This window comes from Phoenix dactylifera, chromosome 16, assembly GCF_051530095.1.
Source record: "Phoenix dactylifera cultivar Ajwa chromosome 16, Ajwa_hap1_PhDact_Kaust_v1.1, whole genome shotgun sequence".
Taxonomy (NCBI): domain Eukaryota; kingdom Viridiplantae; phylum Streptophyta; class Magnoliopsida; order Arecales; family Arecaceae; genus Phoenix; species Phoenix dactylifera.
Window position 1 is genome coordinate 11,773,057 of NC_143205.1, and position 20,130 is coordinate 11,793,186.

Genomic DNA, 20,130 nt, shown 5'->3' on the forward strand with positions numbered 1-20,130 from the left:
TCCGTACTGGTTTTCTTTTTCTTGTTGCAGATGCTGTGGTATGGGTTTCATTGAATGTAATGGGCCTTCAACCCTCACACACACACATATACATACATATATATATATACATATATATACATACATATATATACATACATATATATACACATATATACACATATATATACACATATATAAACTCACTCATGTTGCTGAGACAAAACACAGGACAAAGTTGATAGACAATTGCTGGTTGATGCTTTCTAACAAGCTGCTCTAATAATGCTCTATTTCCACCAACAAACATGTTCTATGAAGGCATTGGAATATTAGAAAATAAAAAATAATAGATAATAAAGAACCTTAAAGGACAAGCATTTCCGCAGAAGTACCCCATAAGACCTAACAAGATAATCTAACCAAATATAGAGCATCTTCATCTAAAGAAATGCATCCAGTTTCTTTGCCTTGATCGGATGCGGTGGTCTGAAATCCTCCAAACGAAGATTGGAGCTCAGACATATTTCATTCAAAACAGCATCCCCTTTCTCCATTTTGATTACTTCCAGGATGCTGCCAAGGACCTCAGCTGCAAGCCCGATCCCCAATAAGCGTCCGGGCTCCTCTCCACCTTCATGGATTAATTTTCCTATATCTCTGAGTGGAACCACATTTTCCAATATAACTCTTGCAAAGATGCGGCCGAGAAACTCTGCTGCTCTGGGAGCATCATTTACAGCATCCTCCAGCAAGGTGAGAACAGAGACAAACCTGGAAAAAATGTGGAAGTTTTCAAGATTTCTTTCATCGAAACAAATGAATAGATGTTCCTTTCCTAACTTTTTATCGGGTTTTAACAACTGGCATTCATACCCCTGGATGAGCTGTACTTGACTTAACAGGCTATCTCGAGACTTGCAAAGGTTGACGAGAAGTCTAGCCAAGAGATCCCTCTCCATGTCTTTCCGCTCAAAGGAGTCGGTCACCCAGAGTGATATCATAGCTGGATAAAAGTTTGGACAATTCAGTTCTTTGATGCACAAAGATACCTCTCCCTCGTCCCTGGCACTGATGAGATGAAGCGGAACAGGAAAATAATCAGAAACCACTCTCCAATCAAGGTACAACAATTTAGGAACAAGTAGGGAAGGAAATACAACCTCACCACTCCAACTTAACATGCATGGCAAGTAATAGACAAGGCCCAAAGGGACCTTGAGAATCATAAACCAAAACACGAGGTTTGAGAAGTGAAAATTCATTTCAGGGGTAAAAGAATGCATGGCCTCAGGATTTTTTAAAAAGAAGCTACTCGAACTCATAAATTAAACAAAATTAATACAAAAATAAACAAATCCATAGCAAAAATCCCACTACACAAGCATGCTTTTAGGAAGATGGCTCTCAGCCCAGTCCTCCCCACAAAAATCCCAATTACTCAGGGAAAGTCATGTCCCCAGCAATGGGGAGCGAATATACTCTAGCGTCCACATCCAGACCATAAAACAATGAAGTGCATTCCAATATCTGCATCAATCTGGAAGCATTCATACCCAACATAAAAACACAACTTTGCTTCTAGTTTGCCTGTAGTAATGACAAATTTCCGACCAAAAAGCTAGATTTTTTTTTTTTTTTGTTGTTGCGCTTCTGTAAGGTTGGAATGCAATCTATGGTTGCTTATGCATGAAGTTCAACTCTTTGGTAAAATCTACACAAAGTTGGTAATGTTCAAACTAATAAGTTCTGGAAAATATATAAAAATCGAAATAACTCAAAATATACTTAATGAGGAAATGACTTAAAACATGGGGAAAAACCTCATCTCACGAAAAAAAAAAAAAACTAATTTCATATAGTTTGAAAGAGATATGGGAAATAAGGATGCTAAATGATATAAGAATGGAAAATTATATGCCTAATCATTAAATATAGATAAACCAGCATGACAAAGGGGAAAAGAATGCAATCACAGTTTAAAGAAATAAAGCAACAATGAAAGCTCCAAGATCATGCTGTACAATCAACGGGGAAAGAAGTGAAAATGGGATGGGGAAAAGGAAGATAATGAATGAGATGGGGAGAAAGAAGAAAAAAGAGGCAAGCAGCTGCAAATTTTTCTTGCACACTAATCATGAATGCTACACAGAGTGCCATATATTATTATAAAACATAGAAGAGAAGACATACATTTAGGATTTAGGTTAAAAGACCAGACGTAAACATTCCTGAAATTTGTTGATCCAACCAATGGAATTAATCTATGTTCTACCTGTTGGTGTAAATCTAAATTAATCTATATGATAAGATGACTAATGTTAAAAAGAGTGAAAACCTATAAGAAAAAAGCAAAGTATCTTTTCTCCTCATCACAGGGCTGCTGCCAGAGATCAGCTAAACTGGTGACTCCAACAATGAGAACCATAAGCAAACAAGTGTGGAAACGAAGGGGATGCCAGCTAACAAAGCACTACTGGCAAAATAATTGGCTGATTGGCTGGCAAGGTTAAAAGGCACTAATCTAGACTGGTTAATAGAGACACTAGAACCTAACATGCAGAAGATGCCAGAATTTACAGGGGTTTTCTCTTGATCATTAAGGATAGAAGATAATTGTCGATGAAAGGAAAAGGGGCCAGAAAATCCCACGTAGCATGACCAAACAACAGATACGCCTGCAATAGATGCTAAAAACTTAGCTAAGAAGAAAGATAAGTCTTATGCAGCACAAGTGGTAAACAGTGGAAGGTTATATCAAGATATGTGCAAGATAAGCAGCCAAGCAGTGTTACCTAGACACTCCAAATTTTGGGCCTCTTGACACGTCGGACACTTGGACACTTGGGAGTCGGAAAGTTTGACACTCCTTGACTCTTTCATACCATCAAATTTATGATGCCATAAATTATTACATGTCTAGTTTCGGCACTTCTATTTGAAAGTATTTAGTTAGAAACAATTTATGAAATTAAGGAGAGTAAGTCTAGCTTATAACATGTGCATATATCAATATACATCCACACATACATATTTAAGACATAGACATGTTCCTTATTTGTTTTTCAGAAGATTTCTATATCAGATTCTTTTGGACAATTGGACACCTAACATCTGACAGTAGTGTCATGTGTCCAAGTAATATTGCGGCTAAGACATGGATATTGATGTAAGTATTCATCTAGTATGTGGTCTTGTGCAGAGGGTTAACAAAATTATATGATAGCAATAAGTGGATTCAATGGACCTAGCCATCACAATGGTGAGTCAACATATGAAAGTCAAATAAATAGGCATAAGAGCCATACTGAGACCATTTTAAAGAAGGAAAACAAAATTTCAAACTCAAGGGTGGACAACAATCAAGAGAAGTCAAGGGCATAAACAATGACAAGTAAGAAAAAATGTGAAATGAAGGCAACACAATGGCACAAAATGTATATGCTGATTAGAGAATGAGAAAGCAAGGGCTCAAATAAGATGTCTGGACCAAATTAAGCAAAAAAAGCCTCAGGCAACCCTAAAGCTGCAGGAAACTAATGTCCAAACGAGACCATAAAATAAGTCCAACAAAAACAATGGATGATGGTACAGAGAACCAAATAAAGCAATAGAATCAAATCTCCAAGCAGAAAAGAAAGAATACCATGGACAAAGTGGCATACTAAAGACTTATGGGACAGCCATTGCAGGCTGGCAGGAAAGAATTAGGATCCAAGGGCTAGAAAGAGAAGGGGGTCCCATGGAATGGCTCGATGACCCAAAAAACCTATTTTTCCAGTCAAAGAAGAGTCAACCATTAAGATTTCTAAGATATTCCTTTGTAAGGCATTAGGGGGCTACCATGACACCGAGGTGTGAGCTCTGAATTATCAAAGGTAATGGGAACTGATTTAGATTTTGACTAAACCCACGAAAACCACAAAAAAGTTGAGAATTATATCATTTGGTGGTGAAACATTGAGGAGCATTTACACTACTAAAAAAAAAAAAAACAAGAAGACACTATGGAATGTTCCTAGCATGAAGATTGATGAGTGATCTTTTCTTAAAAAAAGAATAGGCAAAGAAACAGCAAACAGACACAAAGGATGCTAAATAAGTTCCACTAATAAAAGAAGAAAACTGTCAAATTGATTTGGACAATCAAACTGTCAATATTCTATCATCTCAACATCTCTTAGAAATTATGGCCCTAAACTGAGTGAAATGGAGAAAAGAATTCATGTAGGCGACCCAACTAGCTTAGGATTAAGGCTTACTTGAGTTCAGTTAAGACTGTCAATACTCCATGATGTAAAATTCAGGTCATTTGATAATAAAAAGTATAATGAAAGAATAAACTAAATCAAATGACACGTAAGTCAATCCTAAAGATTTTTGCAATTTACACTACCTACAGGGGGAAAAAATTCTTGAAACTTCACATTAAGCAGTAAAATTGTGATTCAAACAAATAGACATGGGATTAGGGAACCTTTAGACATATAGTTTCCTTCAAACCACACAATCGTTTCCAGTTTTTAAATAGTATTAGAAGTCTAGAAAAACCAGGGCTAGGACATCATGTGATCCAGTGCAAGCCATTTCTCCTATGTCAGGATTGGGCATCTTAACACACAATTTGGAGAGAAGACCCATACTCAACCCATCGTGTGATTCGATGCCTGATGAGGAGGTTCAAAGCCTAACTGGAATGCCCAATCCACAGTTCATAGAGAAATGACCTCTCGACCTCCTCTATCATTCCTGCAATTTTTCAGGACTCAGAAAGCAGTACTCAGAAGAAAGCTTAACGAGGAGAGCTAGGGTATAGACTCCTTACAAGCACAGCCTTGTTTTTAGCCACCATCACATCCTGGCCAAGTACGGCCAACATCCTGAGCCATCATCACTACCCACCCACCAGTACCCAAGCCCCAACACCACTCTACCACCTCCCAGGAGACCTTTTCCTTTGTGTACTCGAACATAGGTTAGGCTTTCTAACTTGGAAGATTTTTCTCTCTCATGGGACGAAAATCTGGGTCTTATCCCATGGGGTATATACCCCTAGTACCTCAATAGTCCCTCATAGAGAATTTTTAAAACAAGGAAATCAATAATGGTCAGTTGCTGATTGCAGAACATAAATCAATAAATTACCAGAAATTTTCTTGGAGAAAAATGTTTCTGTTAAAGTTTGGCCAACCATAAGCCAATACTTAAGCAGTGCAGTAAGAAGATCTTGATTAGAAGAAATGTTGTCAAGCATTGTTATTAAAATCCTAGAAACCACAATCTGAATCATATGATCTGCATTAAAATGGGTTCAAAGAATTTGGAGTTCAGATCTACAAAGAGGTTGGGAACAACATGGTTGCTTGAGGTGTCTGTCTCTGCAACAGAACAACTTCTATCACAGTCATTAGAGGAAATTTTTCTCAATAAAGACTTGGCATGTATAGGGACAATAGAAACAAGGATTGGCAATTTCCTTGGCAATAGGGGTGTTTATAGGTTGGGCCAACCCAAACAGCACGAAGGCCTAACCCAATTTTCATGGGCCTCAAAATCAAAAGCTAAACTTGCATGTTAGGCTTGGATTGAACAAACATACCAACAATCAATCAGTCTAGAATTGGGCTTGGGCTTTGAAAAAAGTAAGGATTTAGCTAAAATTTCAAGTCTGACATAGCATGGTTAGATTATTTTATATGAATATGATTGGACCTAGCTAATGCAATAGCATGGATCAAAGCCTAGTAGTCCTAGCAAGGACCGCCAAACCGGTACCGGGACCCGTACTGGTCAACGCCCAGTACGGTTCTGTACCAGTTCGGGTTGAACCAAACTGGTAGGGCGTGCCAAATATCCCCTCTAGATGAGAGTAGGTCCTCACAAGTGGGTCCGCATGAAATAAATCAAATTTGATTTGCCTACTACTCCGACCTTGGCCACACCCTTTTTTGTTTGAGTTCTCACTCTTTTCGAACTTTTTCTATGAATTTAAGTATAATTTGATGTTTTTTTGATGTTTTTCGGATGTTTTTTTTTAGGCTTTTTGATGTTTCTATGATTCCGGTTTAACCTAGATAATACATCCTAGATAATACATCTTATTACTTTAAAATGATACAAATCATAAAATGAAAACAACATAAAATATTCTCAAATCAAGATACAATCAATTACATACTTTTAAAGTCCAACATATATATGGATATCTAAAATCGGATCGAGTAGCGATGCATCTCGTAAATATCCAGATCATTAGCATAATCAGGAGGCACATCAACCCACTCCTCTAACCAAGGGGCATTGTAGTCTTATACGTTCATCCCATAAGAAATGTGCGCCGAGTTTTAAGCACTCTCGGATCCCTCACTGAAGCTCTGGCTAATAATACGGCTGTGGAGGGGTCTATCCGAATATGCCAACAGCAAATTCCGACTCGTAAGATGCTCCAGACTGTGTAGGATAGTAGCCACCGAAAGATGCCTCAAATGCTCTATATTTATATCCGTATCCGTATGAATCATAGGCTGTCTGTGGCTGCGGATAATAGAATCCAGTATACGATTCGAAATCTGATACGTTTATGGATCCTACTTCACGTGCGAGATCATCTGCAATTGCATCGTGTCCTCCTGAATGACCTCGAGAAGCCCATCTCCTATATGCAATCGTATTTTCACGGATTCTATCAGATCGTGTATCGTGATCCCTATCCTATATAGCATGCATAAATTAGAACTCACCGGTATATCGAAGACCACCCTGCGGCTGTCTCATAACCAGTAGCTTGCATGCCCCTAAATACGTTTCTAATTTTATAATTTTTTCTTATTTTTTATTTATTTATCAAATTTATTCTTTTTTAATCCAAATATATATTTTTAATTTTTAAAAATTATATAAAATCCAAAAATTAAATATTTTTATGTCAGCGTATATATTGTCCATAAATCTATATCATATAAAAAATCAAGTCCAAATCAAAAAATTTGGCATAATCTCTTATTTTGTAATTTTTGAACTATTTTTTCAAGCCCTTCCCAAAAAAAGAAAGGAAAGAGATAAGAGAGAGGAAGCACGCCTTATTTAACCTTGGCTCTTCCTTCTGATAGCCTGAATCAATGTTGTTTATGAATTTTTTAGAAAGGAGAAGCCTTGGCTCTATGTGGACTGACCGTTAGGAAAGCCTTCTCGGGCCTTCCCCTTCGGTGGCGTTGGGCTTTTAAAGCTAGCTCTAACACTGTGGCATGCCACAATAATGCCACAGTGTTCCTTGACTCGGTTCGCACCGAGTCGGCATCGAATCGGACGGAACCATTTTTAGAAAGCGAACCGACCTGATTTCGTACCGGGACGGTTTAGTACTGTCTGAACCGAGCAGTACGGCCTAATTTGGCAGACCTTGAGTCCTAGTTATCTAAGATTCAGAGTAGATTGATTATGCATCTGAAAAGTTTTATTTGCAGTTAGTTGCTACTTCATATGAGATTTTAAAGTTTTTAGCTAATCTTAAGGCCTGTTCTATAGTAACATATCAAGAAAAGCTGGATAATCCTGCTGGATGTGGATCGGGCAGCTCATTTGGGTACGGCCCACATCAACCTAGCCCTGCCCCCACCTTGCAAGTTTGTATCCTGCAAGGGTGGAAAATGGATTGTCGTGAGTCTTTTCTTTTCCCTTGCAGGTTACAGGCTGGAGGGACCAGTTGATGTGGGTTGTGCCCAGATGGGCTACTCAGTCCACAAATCTAGTGGGATTGATCTGGTTGTTTCTGTTGAATTACCTAAGCAAGCACCTAGGGGTTTCTAAAACTTTTAGGAATTTTAATATTCAACATTCGAGATAAAATTTCAGCACAGTTCAGCAATAGCTCATCCTAGTCACCAAATAAGAGAAACCAACCTAATGAAGCCCATATCGGATAAGAAGGCTCCGGACATCATGCACCATAGACAAGATAAAGGGATGCCTATTTCCACTTAGGTACATGAAAAGGATTGTGGGAAAATTAAAAAAATAAAAAAGTGTGACAGGAAAAGAGAGAAAGAGGGAGGAAAAGGAAAAGAGAGGAAAGAAGGAAAGAAACGAAAGAAAAGGAGATCATTACCTAGGCTGTCTGCTACTCTTTCTATCCCTTTTCCTAATTTTACAGTACATTTCTCCTTTATTTCCATCTTTTGGATCATATGATTGTCCTAAGGCCTATAGGATCTAGACTAGGATTTTTCTCATAGTATAAAAAGAAGAAGGATACAATGTAAAAAAGCAATAATGAACAAAACAAATTACATTTTCATGATTTTCTATTTCCTTCTTTTGTTCTCTTTGGGCTCAAAAATTCACCCCAAATCATGGATAAATGGTATGATTTCCTGCGGGCTTTTTTTTTAGCAAAAAAGATTGGAAAGGTAATTCTGATGCAACCGAAAAATCAGATCTTACCCGAAAATTAGATTTAGCCCCTCCAATGGATTCGATATGTAAACTGGGTCTACATTGAATTGGTAATCTTATCTTCTTCCTTGTAGAAGGTTATGGTGGCTTTGGCTTTAACTAAGAGAATGAAACATAAGTTCTATCATCAAATCCACAACCAAAGGGAGGCTTCCGTGCCATTAGTGGAAGACCTACCTGCACTTGTGGCAAGCATCTCAAACATCTGGATCATATAAGTTATCCCAATTTTTGGTATCTTAAGAGTAACAAAGGGTTCCAAGCAGTTTCTTTTCAAAAGAATCATTAGGTAAACTTCTTTTTGATTGAATACCTAGTTAAAATGTCCTTTTCATCCATCTTGAGAAGCTAGGGTTTGAAGGTACAATGAGAGGGAAAAGATTCAGGGAGTCTGATAAGGAAGCAAAGGCACTTGTTTGCCAGATGGAACATTTGTGTGGTTTCTTTCTAGTTGTCTACTTGAGCTTCGGCACCCTTTGAAAGACATGGCGATCAAAATTGCAAAATTGTTTTATAATAGGTTTTCTCTAAAAAGGTGTACCTTATACCCTTAGGACGTATATGCACTGAGAGATCATGAATCTAAAACTTTGCTTATGGTGTTTTTGATGTTGCTTCTACTTCTATAATAAGGTTTTACAAGGACTGTGATTTAAGTGTTTTAAGTTGTTTCTACTTCTATAATAGGGTTTTGCAAGGACTTTGATTTAAGTGTTTTAACGAGAGCTGAGAAGAACTCCACATGCTCAATTTTTGGTAAACTTTCAATGCAGAGAAACAGTTCAGTAAGAAGAAAAAAAATATTGAGATAACAAGCTCATGTCTCACGAGAACTAGTGTTAACCTAATCAGAAATAGGATTTAGTATTTAGACATGGAATCAACCACTTACTTGGAACAAACCATGCAAGTCCAACTTAGATAGAGAGTGGGTTTCAGTTTATAAGTTTGACTTAGAACACAATGTATTCAATCTCAAGGACAAAATTTTGCAAAACTTCATTGACCTGAAAGGAGGCTTAGGGCTGAATCAAGGACTTGCACCTAATCCTCAAACTCAGATTTTGGTGAGGGGCAGGTTGGTGATGAGTCAGATTAGATTTGAATTACCAAATTATTAGCACCGTCAATGAGCTTGCTTTCAGGTAAGATATATTTGTCAATTATAGGAAATACAAGTGCCACTTCCAAGAGTAGAAAGATTGCAAGTTGGATCGAGCAGGTTAAGGAGGTCACAAATTATATTCAGGGGTAGAACCATGATTTCTGAGAGATCATGCTAATGTTGGCTCACTACCAAAAATTGTAAAAAAAAAAATAATTAAATGAAGACAAAAATACATTAAATATATATTATACAGATAAAAATGTTTTGAAATATTTAAACAATTATGATTATATTAAAATTTGAAATTTTAAAATACTATAATTAGAAACAATGAAAAATAGCTTACTGGTGAACTCCAGTAAAGATTTCTATCACTTTTCATGCATCTGGTAACTGACTACTATCGATGGAGGAACGAAGAGACAGAAAAGGGAATTAAGTTAGGACATCATTCATCAAGATTATGATAAGGAGATTTGTTTGCAACTTCAAATTTATTCTAATTTAGTTGAGGGCCTTTTTTGCAAGCATTGACTACTCAGATATGATAGCAACTAAGAACTCTATGAGAGAAAAGAGCCCCAACCTAATCTGCAAGAAATTTAGTATTTTGGTAGCCTGAGCAGTTTAATACTAAGTACCCTCACACGCAATTCTCATGTTCCTATGTTTTGCACCCTCGGTTGCATTTGGATGCTGAATAGCTAACTATCACCTGCATAACTTTAACCTTCGGTATTCATCCCCTAATCAGCTAACCAGCGAATAACTTCATTTACTATTTGGATGGTGCTCCCATGGTTAGTGGGATAAAATAGTGGATAAAGCAAAGAGGGAGCAGGAGAGTTTTGGGTGGCGGAAGACGTTCCACCTTCCCCACCTTGAAATAACTTTAAACTGGTTAAGCACCCTTTTCACCCTTTGACCAAATAAGTTTATTCATCACGTAAAAAGTGGTATTGGCTGGTCAGCTAGATAACCATATATTATCTATCATTTAACCAACTTCCAAACACAGTCCTAGTATAATTTATAAATTAGAAAGTGCTGACTGGACAGGTTATTGTGAGAAAATTCTCTTTGGTTTATTTGAATTCCTAATTTGACCATCAATGGGCATCACATGGACTACGAGTGGGGAACTGAGCCAAGAGGGAAGGGGGCCATGATTGGGATTTGACTGATTTTAGCAGGAGACCAGAAGTGGAACTCAGTGGGGCCACTAGGCACACGATTGAGCGCCTAAGGGCATTAGAGTAATTGAGAGGGGACCATGGGCCATCTTCTATGTAATGCAGCTCCATCCCTGATCATATTTGACAATCCATTAAACCTAACTAGAAACCCCACCTTTACGCATCATAAGCAAGAGAGAAGAGAGAGAGAGAGAGAGAGAGAGAGAGAGAGAGAGAGAGAGAAGGGAGCAACAATAACTGTATCCAATGGCCATGGGATCTAGAGGCTTCAAGTGGCAATGGTAGAGTTAAAGTGTTTGTAGGTCTCTTTCTCTCCCCCCTCCTTTCCTCCTCCTCCTATTCCTCCTCACCTCCATTTCTTTCGATTTCTTTTTTCCTATTGTCACAACTAGAAACCTTTGCTTCTATGCATCTGAGCATATTGGAGGGAAAGAGCATAAGATGGCTCCTCATAGTCCCACCTTTTAGCACTAGAGCTCCTTCCCCTCCTGTTTCACCCTCTCTTGCTGACTTGTTGCATTACATCAAAAGAAAGTCGTCCACCAATAATGTCCTCAAATGATTGTTGTGTCAGAAGTGCACAATAGCAAGTAAATTGATGAATTATTGTTAGGTGATAGAACTGATCTTCATGACAACCATTATAACCAATGGACGTCTTCTACCTTATTTCTTCAAACATTAGATTATAAATATATTTTCTTGTATGAATTTTGGCTTTTCTATTGATAGATTGTTTTGAATAGACTGACATTTTTTGACTGATAGATCAATTAGGCATACTGGCATTCTTATTAATTGTTGTAATCAAAAAATAACAAAAATAAATGTGTAATAACTAGGTTTGTTAAAAATATTTGTTCATTCGTTGCAATATCCTTGTATCATTATCCCTTTTTTTTCAAATTTTGTGGTATACAGCATGTTCATATAATGCTATATCCTAATCAATTATCTCATTCCATCTTCATGCTTCACAGACAGGTATAGATAATAATCGATCATTGGTGAGTGCATTTAGGACAAAAAACAAGTTTCACCTCTTTCTGGCCTATTTTTATGTACTTGCTGCATAACATATTCCTAGTTATGTAATATTCTGAGTATAAGCAACATTAAATGAAATAAGTCCACAGTTAAAGCATTGCATTATTTAACTAGTATATCAGATATTACACTGTGACTAGCTGATAAATAAGTTTGGACAGAATTTGCCAATACGAACTGCTAGATAATGATTTAGAACAACCATGCAAACTAAAAGGCTGATAGAACATTGGATCTTCCAGTCTGCATGACAATATAGTCTAGTCAGTACTAAGACATTCAGAAACCGGTAAATAACTACGAAAACTGAACAGCTCCTTGAATGTTTAAATGGGTACCACATAGGTTGATAGGCATCACATAGCTGTTTGCATTACTGTTTACGAACTTTAAGTGCCGATTTTAAAAAATGAAACAAGGGAATGTCAAAAAGATTTGAAGATGATAATCAAAGAGTAGTAGTTGGAAAGAGTGTAATTCTGATGGTGCAAGAATATGGAAGAATGTCATCGGTCAGGTAGAGAGTGCAAACTAGGAACTAAGATAAAAGATACAAAAAAGGTCAAAAAAATTAAAAGAGCACACACAGATTTATGTCCTCAACAGGGAAAAATTAACATCAAGAAAAAATGATCATGAACTTTTATTTCCAGACAAGATTAGTGGCTAGTTTAAGTACAAAAAAAACAAACAATTCAGGAAATCAAATACTATTCAATACTCCAAGCCAAAAGCAAGACATCCAACATAGTTATAGCAGTACAAATTTATGAAATAGAATAACAAGACATATCACTTTATGAGACGCATGCACGTCATGGATGATATGTTTTGAAGCAATCTATATAGACAAGAAATATATATATAGTTCGAAGCAATCAATAAGGACAAGCAAAATATATGGCAAATTAGATTATGATAAAGACAAACTAAATATGCAAGTATCCCCTTTCAGAAAGATGAGAGGTTAGCGGCCAAATGAGTGTTTTAATATCCCATAACCATGTGAATTATCTACATAGTTGAAATATTTGTATCAGGATCAACTAAATTCCGTGTTACCCCTAAACAGGCAGTAAACCTACAACTGCCATGTAACCTTATTACTGTTTAACCTGCCTTCTATAATAATCTTCACCATCAGGCACAAAAACAATGGCATGCATCTTCATGATAACATAAAGATCTTCCAACAGTTCTCAGAAAAGTAAAAGTGAAACAAAAAAATATGGTACCTATAGAATTCCCTTATTGCTGATAATGACTTTTCTAGAAAAACCTCTTCAGACAATGGTTTTGCTTCAGAAGATGCAACCGCACTGCCACTTAAAGATCCCTGCGCATGACCAGCAGAAATGGTAGATGCCGCAGATCGTTCAAAAGAACGATCGGCAATCTTGTCCCTGCTTCCTAAATAAGTATTACGATCTTGAGGATTCAGTTGATCATGGCTTGCTCCAGAGAACCTATCTGGCATATATTTTGGCACCATTTCTTCTTTTAAGTTATAAGGTGTCCGATCAGGTGCTGGGCTGCAGCCATTTGGACCTGATGGCATTCTGCGACTATCACCAACATTTGAAGAAATATCAGCCATGGGAGCACCTGGCATCAAAGACTGTGCTCGAACAGACATGCCCCTAGCGAGACCACCTTGTGGGCCAAGGGTAATTGAATCATCATCAGTAAGTCTTTGAGGAAGGGGAACTGACAATGTTCTACTTTCAAATGGATGTCTATCCTCTGATCGAACATCTTGAGTTCCATATCCACGGACCTGAGGAGGTAAATTGCGTACACTACCAATCTGGGAGCTTGGAGAAGGTAATATAGTGGACCCCCTTGGACCATAATCAACAGGTGGTCCTCTTCTTGAGACGGAAATACCAGAACCACGAGTTGATCTGCTTGCTTGAGCGTGCCGCTCCTGAGCTGCATCTCTATGCACCTCCTCAATTTTCTTTGGGCCTTCAACTTTCCTTCTTTGTTGCCATTTATTCTTCCTCAGATCAATTGCATCCTTCAGCATGAACCTAACCCGAGATGATAGCTTCTGATTTATTGATAGTTTTGCCATCATGTCAAAATATGCGTCCATATGTTCCTTGGCCTTGGGGTGGTCTATCATCTCACCAATTGTACTCATCAACTTGCACAAAGCTTCAATATCTTCCTCATCAGGATTCTGATACTGCCCAAGCAATTTCTTGATGCATTCATGCATAATTCTCTCAGTCAACATTCTTTTCTTGTACAATTCCCCAATTAACCGGATATTTCCCAGCATACGCCTCCGTGCCTTGATCTTTTTCTCCTCCTTTTCCTGTTCAGATTTTTCAGTCTCACCTTCCTCTTCAGGTTTATTAGCCTCAGCTTGCTCTCTCTCACCTCTTTCAAATTCCTCTTGGCACTTGTTTAAGAGCAACCTTTTAAAGGTAATCTTTTCATTGCCCTCTGTGAAATCAGGTAATTCACGAGCAAGATGATAACAGAAATCAGCATACATCTCACAAAAAGTTGGCTCCATCAAAGCTTTGTCAAAAATCTGATCGATAACACCAGTAAGAGTAACAGTATTGTCAATATTAACCTCTTGGACTTGCTGAAATAGCTTCTCAAAATTCTGAGGCGTCAGCTTGTTCAGTATGCCTTTCAATTGCCTTTGCTTTGCCTCTTCTTCGTCATTCACCTTACCCACTAAATATCTATTCGGAGCTTTGTGCATTACTTGTGCAGGCGTTTGAGGAGAAGGAATTAACCCTCTTTGAGTGCCAGAACGCTGCCACCTGTCTGCATCAGCACCATTTCGTTGTATTCCTCCCTGAGTTGCCAGTGACTGCATTGGCCCGGAGGGAATCCCTCCAGCAAACTGACTAGATGACTGCCCACGTGGATGTCTCAAAACTCCTTGGTTAACTCCTTGTCCTGGCCGAAAGTTCATAATAGATGATCCATGAGCCATCTCTGGCCGAAGATCACGTACAGAAGCAAAAGAACTAGACGCTTTCATCCATTTATCATCATCCACAATGCCAACCATACGGCGATCCGCCCGGGAAGCTCCTGGAGATCTATCTGTAATCCTTCCAGGACTTGGGTAGGTTTCACGATCAACAATACGGGAAGCGCCAACTGAGACACTCATCAAAAAATCAGCTATATCAGATCTAATCTCAAACCCTGCAGGAAGATCAGCACATTGCTCAGAAAAGGTTAATAGAAAATCCCTGGAATACTTCTTCCTCATAGTCTCATTTCTGTTATCATTCTTTGCTTGACTAGCTTGCAGTCCATCCTCTGATATTCTCAATTTTGGGGTGGAGATATCGGCAGCATCTTCCCAATCATCCACTTCAACTTTACTCTGCTCATCTCCCTCAACAGCAACAATGTCTTTATCAGTATCAGCGGTCACATGTTTTCCATCCGCTACTGCAGAACTATCCACACTTTCTGAGCTATTAGTAATTTCATGTTTTTCTTCAGGACCCTTGTATGCAGTGTAAAGATCAGAAGTTCCCGCAGCTTCAGCCTTTGAAAGAATTTCTCTCTTCTTCTTCTTTTTCCCAGAAGCAGGCTTACCCCGGGGAGGCTCCAAAGAAGACTTATCCTTGGGTCCAGATGACAAAGCAGAAACCAGATCCCCACTAGACAGCTCCATAGCTTTTCCTTCCAGTTTTATGGTCACTTTAGAAGTAACAGGGGCTGAAATAGCAGCTGTCTCTGGTTGTGAGGCATCATGTTCACTCAAGCCAGCATCGTGGCTGTGTAATGCTTTACTTGTATTTGAGATGGCATCTGGAGAGGAAGGCTTTTCTTCTTCAACATTTACAGATGAAAGATGACATGAAGGAACCGCATCAGCTTCTGTGAAGTCTGAAGATGACCTAGCAGATATGTCTATTTCCTCAGTTGTCTTCCCAACCACTAAGCTTGGCTCCACTGCTTCATTGTGGGCATCAAACTGTTGCCTTTCAGCATCATAAGACTCACATACGGTTGAACTTTCTGAATTTTCTCCCCCAGCCCCATCTTGCTCGACCAGCTCAACTGGCTTTCCACCTTCGACACATTCAGTAGTGGCAGGTACTGGAAACACTTTAGAACTACCAGTCTCTCTTGAGGAATCACCAAATACTTCAGTTTCACCATTTTTATTCTTTGCCACTGTTTCTTGTCCTGGTTCAACATCCAACAAGATAGAATTTTCCCGACTAAATGTAGGATACAAATTCTCCTGTACAGTTTCATCCATCTCAAGACCACTAGATGTTGATGTCTCAGAATAACCTTTCTTTTTAACTAGAGTTATACTATCAGTTCTCCCAAAAACGTCTTGTAGTATTTCCTTCCCCAAAATAACTCCAGCTGATCCTGATTCAGTAGGCACTAATTGGCTTTCAACAGCTTTCAATATTCTGGCTTCAGTGGAACTACTCTGTTCTAAACCTGCATCTTCAGGATTTCTGGATATTTGCCAAGTTGCTGCATCTCCAGAGCCACCCTGGCTAAATGAAGACAAGTGCACACTACCTGCAGAATCAGATGTATCCACCTGCACCATCCAATCATCACCAAAAGTTGCACATAAAAATTACAATGAGAGGGAGAAGAAAAGAAAAGGAGTAAGAAACATGTCACACCTGTTGTTGGTGTTGCGAATGTCTGGGATCCTTCTTACTGGGCTTTTTCAGGTGATCCTTCAATGAGTCCGATCTTCGAATAGGTTCTTTTCTTCTGCCATCAGTTCCTGTCTCAGCAGATCCAGAATCTCCATGAGGAGCAACAAGAACTGGTGAGGTTGCAGCCTGTGTGGTTTCCAATGGCTGAGTAGATGATTTGGGCTGCTGAACAGAACTTTCTGGGCTGATTTTAATGTCATTTTGTGGATTGGAAGAAGTGGCTTCTCCAGAAGGCTTTGATATCTTAGGTGCTTCAGCATTGTTTATGGGTGGGCTAACTGTCATTAAAGTTGTCCCAGCCTTATTCCCATGCAGACCAACAACTGGCTTCACCATTCCCTGTACAGGAGCTGTTGGTTCAGATACTGGCACAGCTTCCACTTTTGGTGGTTCAGAAGGACTATGCAAAGAAGGTCCAGAATTGCTGCCAGCCATGGGCTTATGGACAGATGTGTTCATAAATGGAATGCCTTGGCCACTCTGGCCAACTGAATAGCTATATCTTGGTACCTGTGAACCAGAATGCAACTGGCTGCTTGTCAAAGGAAGAGAAGTTGAGCTAGGGAAGAACATCTGTGATGAGCTATAAGCATTAGGTTGCAATGGAGGATAGTAATGCGGGGGAGCAAGTGATGCAACTGGTTGAGATTGAGACGTTACATTAGGAAGGGGCCTTTGCCCTCCAGAACCACCATCTGCATATGAATCTGTCCTTCTGTCAAGTTTCAGCTCCTCATGCGTCTCTGGGTGAGTTATCTTTACAGTGGTCTTACGAGGAGCACCTAATTTTCCAGGCTGCTGTTGTACAAATTGGGGCGTGGCAATACCCATTCCCATGCCTCCTATCTGTGGAGGCAGCTGATGGCCCATTTGAGGTGCAAAGCCCAAGCCTTGTGCCTGGTGAATTATGGCCTGAGGCTGCAGAGGATGAGACTGGAGACCATGGAGAAACATCTGTTGTGGTACTTGGGGGATACTTCCAACAGGTAAAGTCATTGGCATTTGCAGTGAACTGGCTGCAGCACCCTGTGACTGCATCTGAGGGCTGGGCCCACCAAATTGCAGGGGAACTTGCGGATGTTGAAAGGCCACCGGCACAGACAACCCAGCCATGGGAAGAACAGAAGATTTGGGTAGTGGTACAGCAGGGGAACCTGAAATTTGTGTGTGCCCATCCTGCTTTACCTGAGCAGGAGGTTGAGATTCTCCTGTATTTGATTGGTTAAGACCACTCATATCCTTCTTAGGTTGTTGAGGATGCTGTGATCTAGAGGGTATAGGCACTTTCGGCATCATCCCGAATGAACCATGGCGAGCCTGCATGATTGAATTCAAGATTATAAAAGAAGAAAAATTGAAATTTGAAAAAAAAAAAAACGATAATGGTTATTAGGTGTCTATTTGACAGTGATCAAAACTTCCTCAAAATGCAGACTCAACATTTGGACAAAATGACCCAACCCAAGCCAGAGCAGTTATGCATCTGTTTGATATGTATCAAAAATCACAGTGTTTGATTCATCCAAACTTATAAAGCTACAAAGTGATACGAGTAATATGGAATATGGACAGCTACAGGAATATAATGTCTGTTCATCAATCATCAAAGCAAAATTAATTTGAATATCAACATACAACCCAATTTTTTTGTGTGAAAAGGTAACAGTACAGTATCAACAAACCTGCTCATCCAGATTAGGTGGAGCTGACGTAGTCCGAGCAGGAATCTACATTGATCATTTTGCCAAATCAGAAGGTGCATTGCAAAAAATAAAATAAAATAAAATCAACAGCAGCCAAAACAAATAGAGAAAAAAATAACTTGAAGCATAAAGCAAGAATATTTACCTGCATTCCATCCATGAGACCAGGACTTATAGACCCAAATTGGAGAATAAATGTCTTCGGTCCATCACCTGAAGGAAAGAAACATTTAACAAATGAACCTAATTGCAATAAAATTAAAAAATAGTTCTCACTGCAATAAATTAAAAAAAAATAGCTTTCACATTTGAAGATGACCTCCTGCAGAGATGTTATCACTATTTGCAAACCATGCACCAAAAACAGTCAGTATAGAAAGGAGAAAAGGCATCTAAACATACCCAACGCACTAGAGAGAAAACATTCAAATAATAATATTAATAAATGCACAAGAATTACCTTTGGCTGGAGTCACAGGGGCTGCTGCAGAATCTGAAGCTCCTGCAGCAGAACGAGGAATCGGAGCACTTGGGTGGGCTCGCGAACTTCTCGGGATGGGTGCATCCACAGGTCTCGCAGCACTTGGTGCTGGTGCATCAGACGGTCCTGAGCAACATGAAGACGAGTTAAATTTAAGGATATAAATATTTTTTCCCCTTTTTAAACCCAAGAATCAACCAAAATTGATAAATCTCAATATATAAAATAATCATAAATGAAGAAGAAATTCGAACAACCAAGCAAGGACGGCTGGACATAGGCACCATTCTGCACAGCCCGTGGAGCAACAGGAGCTGCAGAGGCAACGGCAACACTCGCCCCCGAACTCGAAGAATTTCCCCTGGATGACCCCCCTTGTCCATTTCCAGACTTCTTGAAACTAGAAAAACAACAACAAAGAACCAATAAAAACCCTAACTTTCGAATGTCTATTTGCCCAAATCAACAAATAAGGCGGATTCGATCGAGGAAGGACGGCATCACAGGCGGCAAGGTAGATGAAGTCTTTCTTTACCTCCGATTCGATGAGAGGGGCGGGTGGGTCGATGAAGAAGGGGGCAAAGAGGAGGAAGAAGAGAGCTGGGGAGGAGGGGCGGAACCGCCGCCGCCCTTCCCGCCGCCGCTGGAATATCCTCTGTGCTGGCCGGAGCTGCCGGAACGACCGCTCTTCCTCAGCTGCTGGCCGTCACTCCTATCTACCCTGGATTGATTGAAGGACATAAATCCGTCTTTCTTCCACCCACCTAGAACACCAAAAATCAATCTCAAACAACCAAAAAAAAATCCAGATCCCATGAATCGATCAAAACCGACGAAATAACCCTAGACTTTGCCGTCCCCAAATCCAGAAAAAATAAAACAAAACAGCACCAGAGATTCAAAAAAGTATCCCAAAACAATGATTAAAAAACCCAACTTTAACGCATTGGCAAACTCGATTTCGAGGGTTTTGAGATCAATCACTCACCTGAAGCCTGCGAAGGGATAGAATCGCGGATTCCGGGAAAGATTAGGGTTTCCCCTCGTCGCTATCGGGAGGAAAAACGGTCGAATAGGTTGGTGAAGCGAGCGTGGGGAAGAGAGAGAGACAGAAGCGAAGGATTCGAAAGGGTTTAATCGGAGAGAATACAAATATATGAGGGAAAATAAAAGGTTATTTATATTTATGTCACTATACCATAAGTAGTAGGAGAGAAGGTAATGAACTCCTCTTCTAAATGGGCTGGCTGATGGGCCTGGGCCCTGGCCTAAATTGTTCCATATGAAGCTTTCATTGATTCCAATTATTGATCAAGTGGACTCAACTTCTTCATGATTTGAGGCCATCAATCCATGAACTTAGGCAGCATTTGATTTGGCAATAAAGCAGGTATAAAGCTTGGCGTAAGTCTTATACATGTAAAACAGGTATACGCAACGCATACGAGAACTCAAGTGTAGGAATTCGGGTCGCGCATGATTT

General features: G+C 39.3%; 1 protein-coding gene across 3 annotated transcripts; it reads right to left on the reverse strand.

Annotated features, from left to right (window-relative positions):
* Window positions 1-235: 235 nt before the first annotated feature.
* Window positions 236-19,797, reverse strand: LOC103707362 (eukaryotic translation initiation factor 4G-like). Of its 3 annotated transcripts, none has more exons than XM_008791815.6 (10): window positions 19,636-19,797; window positions 19,183-19,411; window positions 18,932-19,047; window positions 18,627-18,773; window positions 18,312-18,379; window positions 18,146-18,190; window positions 16,425-17,780; window positions 13,017-16,336; window positions 856-1,050; window positions 236-753 (listed from the first exon to the last, which is right to left on the reverse strand). In XM_008791815.6, the coding sequence occupies exons 2-10, from the start codon at window positions 19,386-19,388 to the stop codon at window positions 423-425; spliced, it is 5,784 nt and encodes a 1,927-aa protein (XP_008790037.4). In that variant the 5' UTR covers window positions 19,389-19,411; window positions 19,636-19,797; the 3' UTR covers window positions 236-422. The 3 variants fall into 3 exon arrangements, with proteins under 3 accessions (XP_008790037.4, XP_008790036.4, XP_088568240.2); XM_008791814.6 differs by having other exon boundaries at window positions 18,905-19,047; XM_088712114.2 differs by lacking the exons at window positions 236-753; window positions 856-1,050 and adding an exon at window positions 11,807-12,024 and having other exon boundaries at window positions 18,905-19,047.
* Window positions 19,798-20,130: the final 333 nt, after the last annotated feature.

Bases quoted from the DNA above. Each gene is read 5' to 3' on its own strand.
- LOC103707362 (XM_008791814.6), bottom strand. From the start codon at position 19,388: ATGTCCTTCAATCAATCCAGGGTAGATAGGAGTGACGGCCAGCAGCTG. The intron at 18,380-18,626 runs GTAATTCTTGTG...TCTTTCCTTCAG, and splicing joins CCCTGTGACTCCAGCCAAAG to GTGATGGACCGAAGACATTT. The intron at 18,191-18,311 runs GTAAATATTCTT...TGATCAATGTAG, and splicing joins GTCTCATGGATGGAATGCAG to ATTCCTGCTCGGACTACGTC.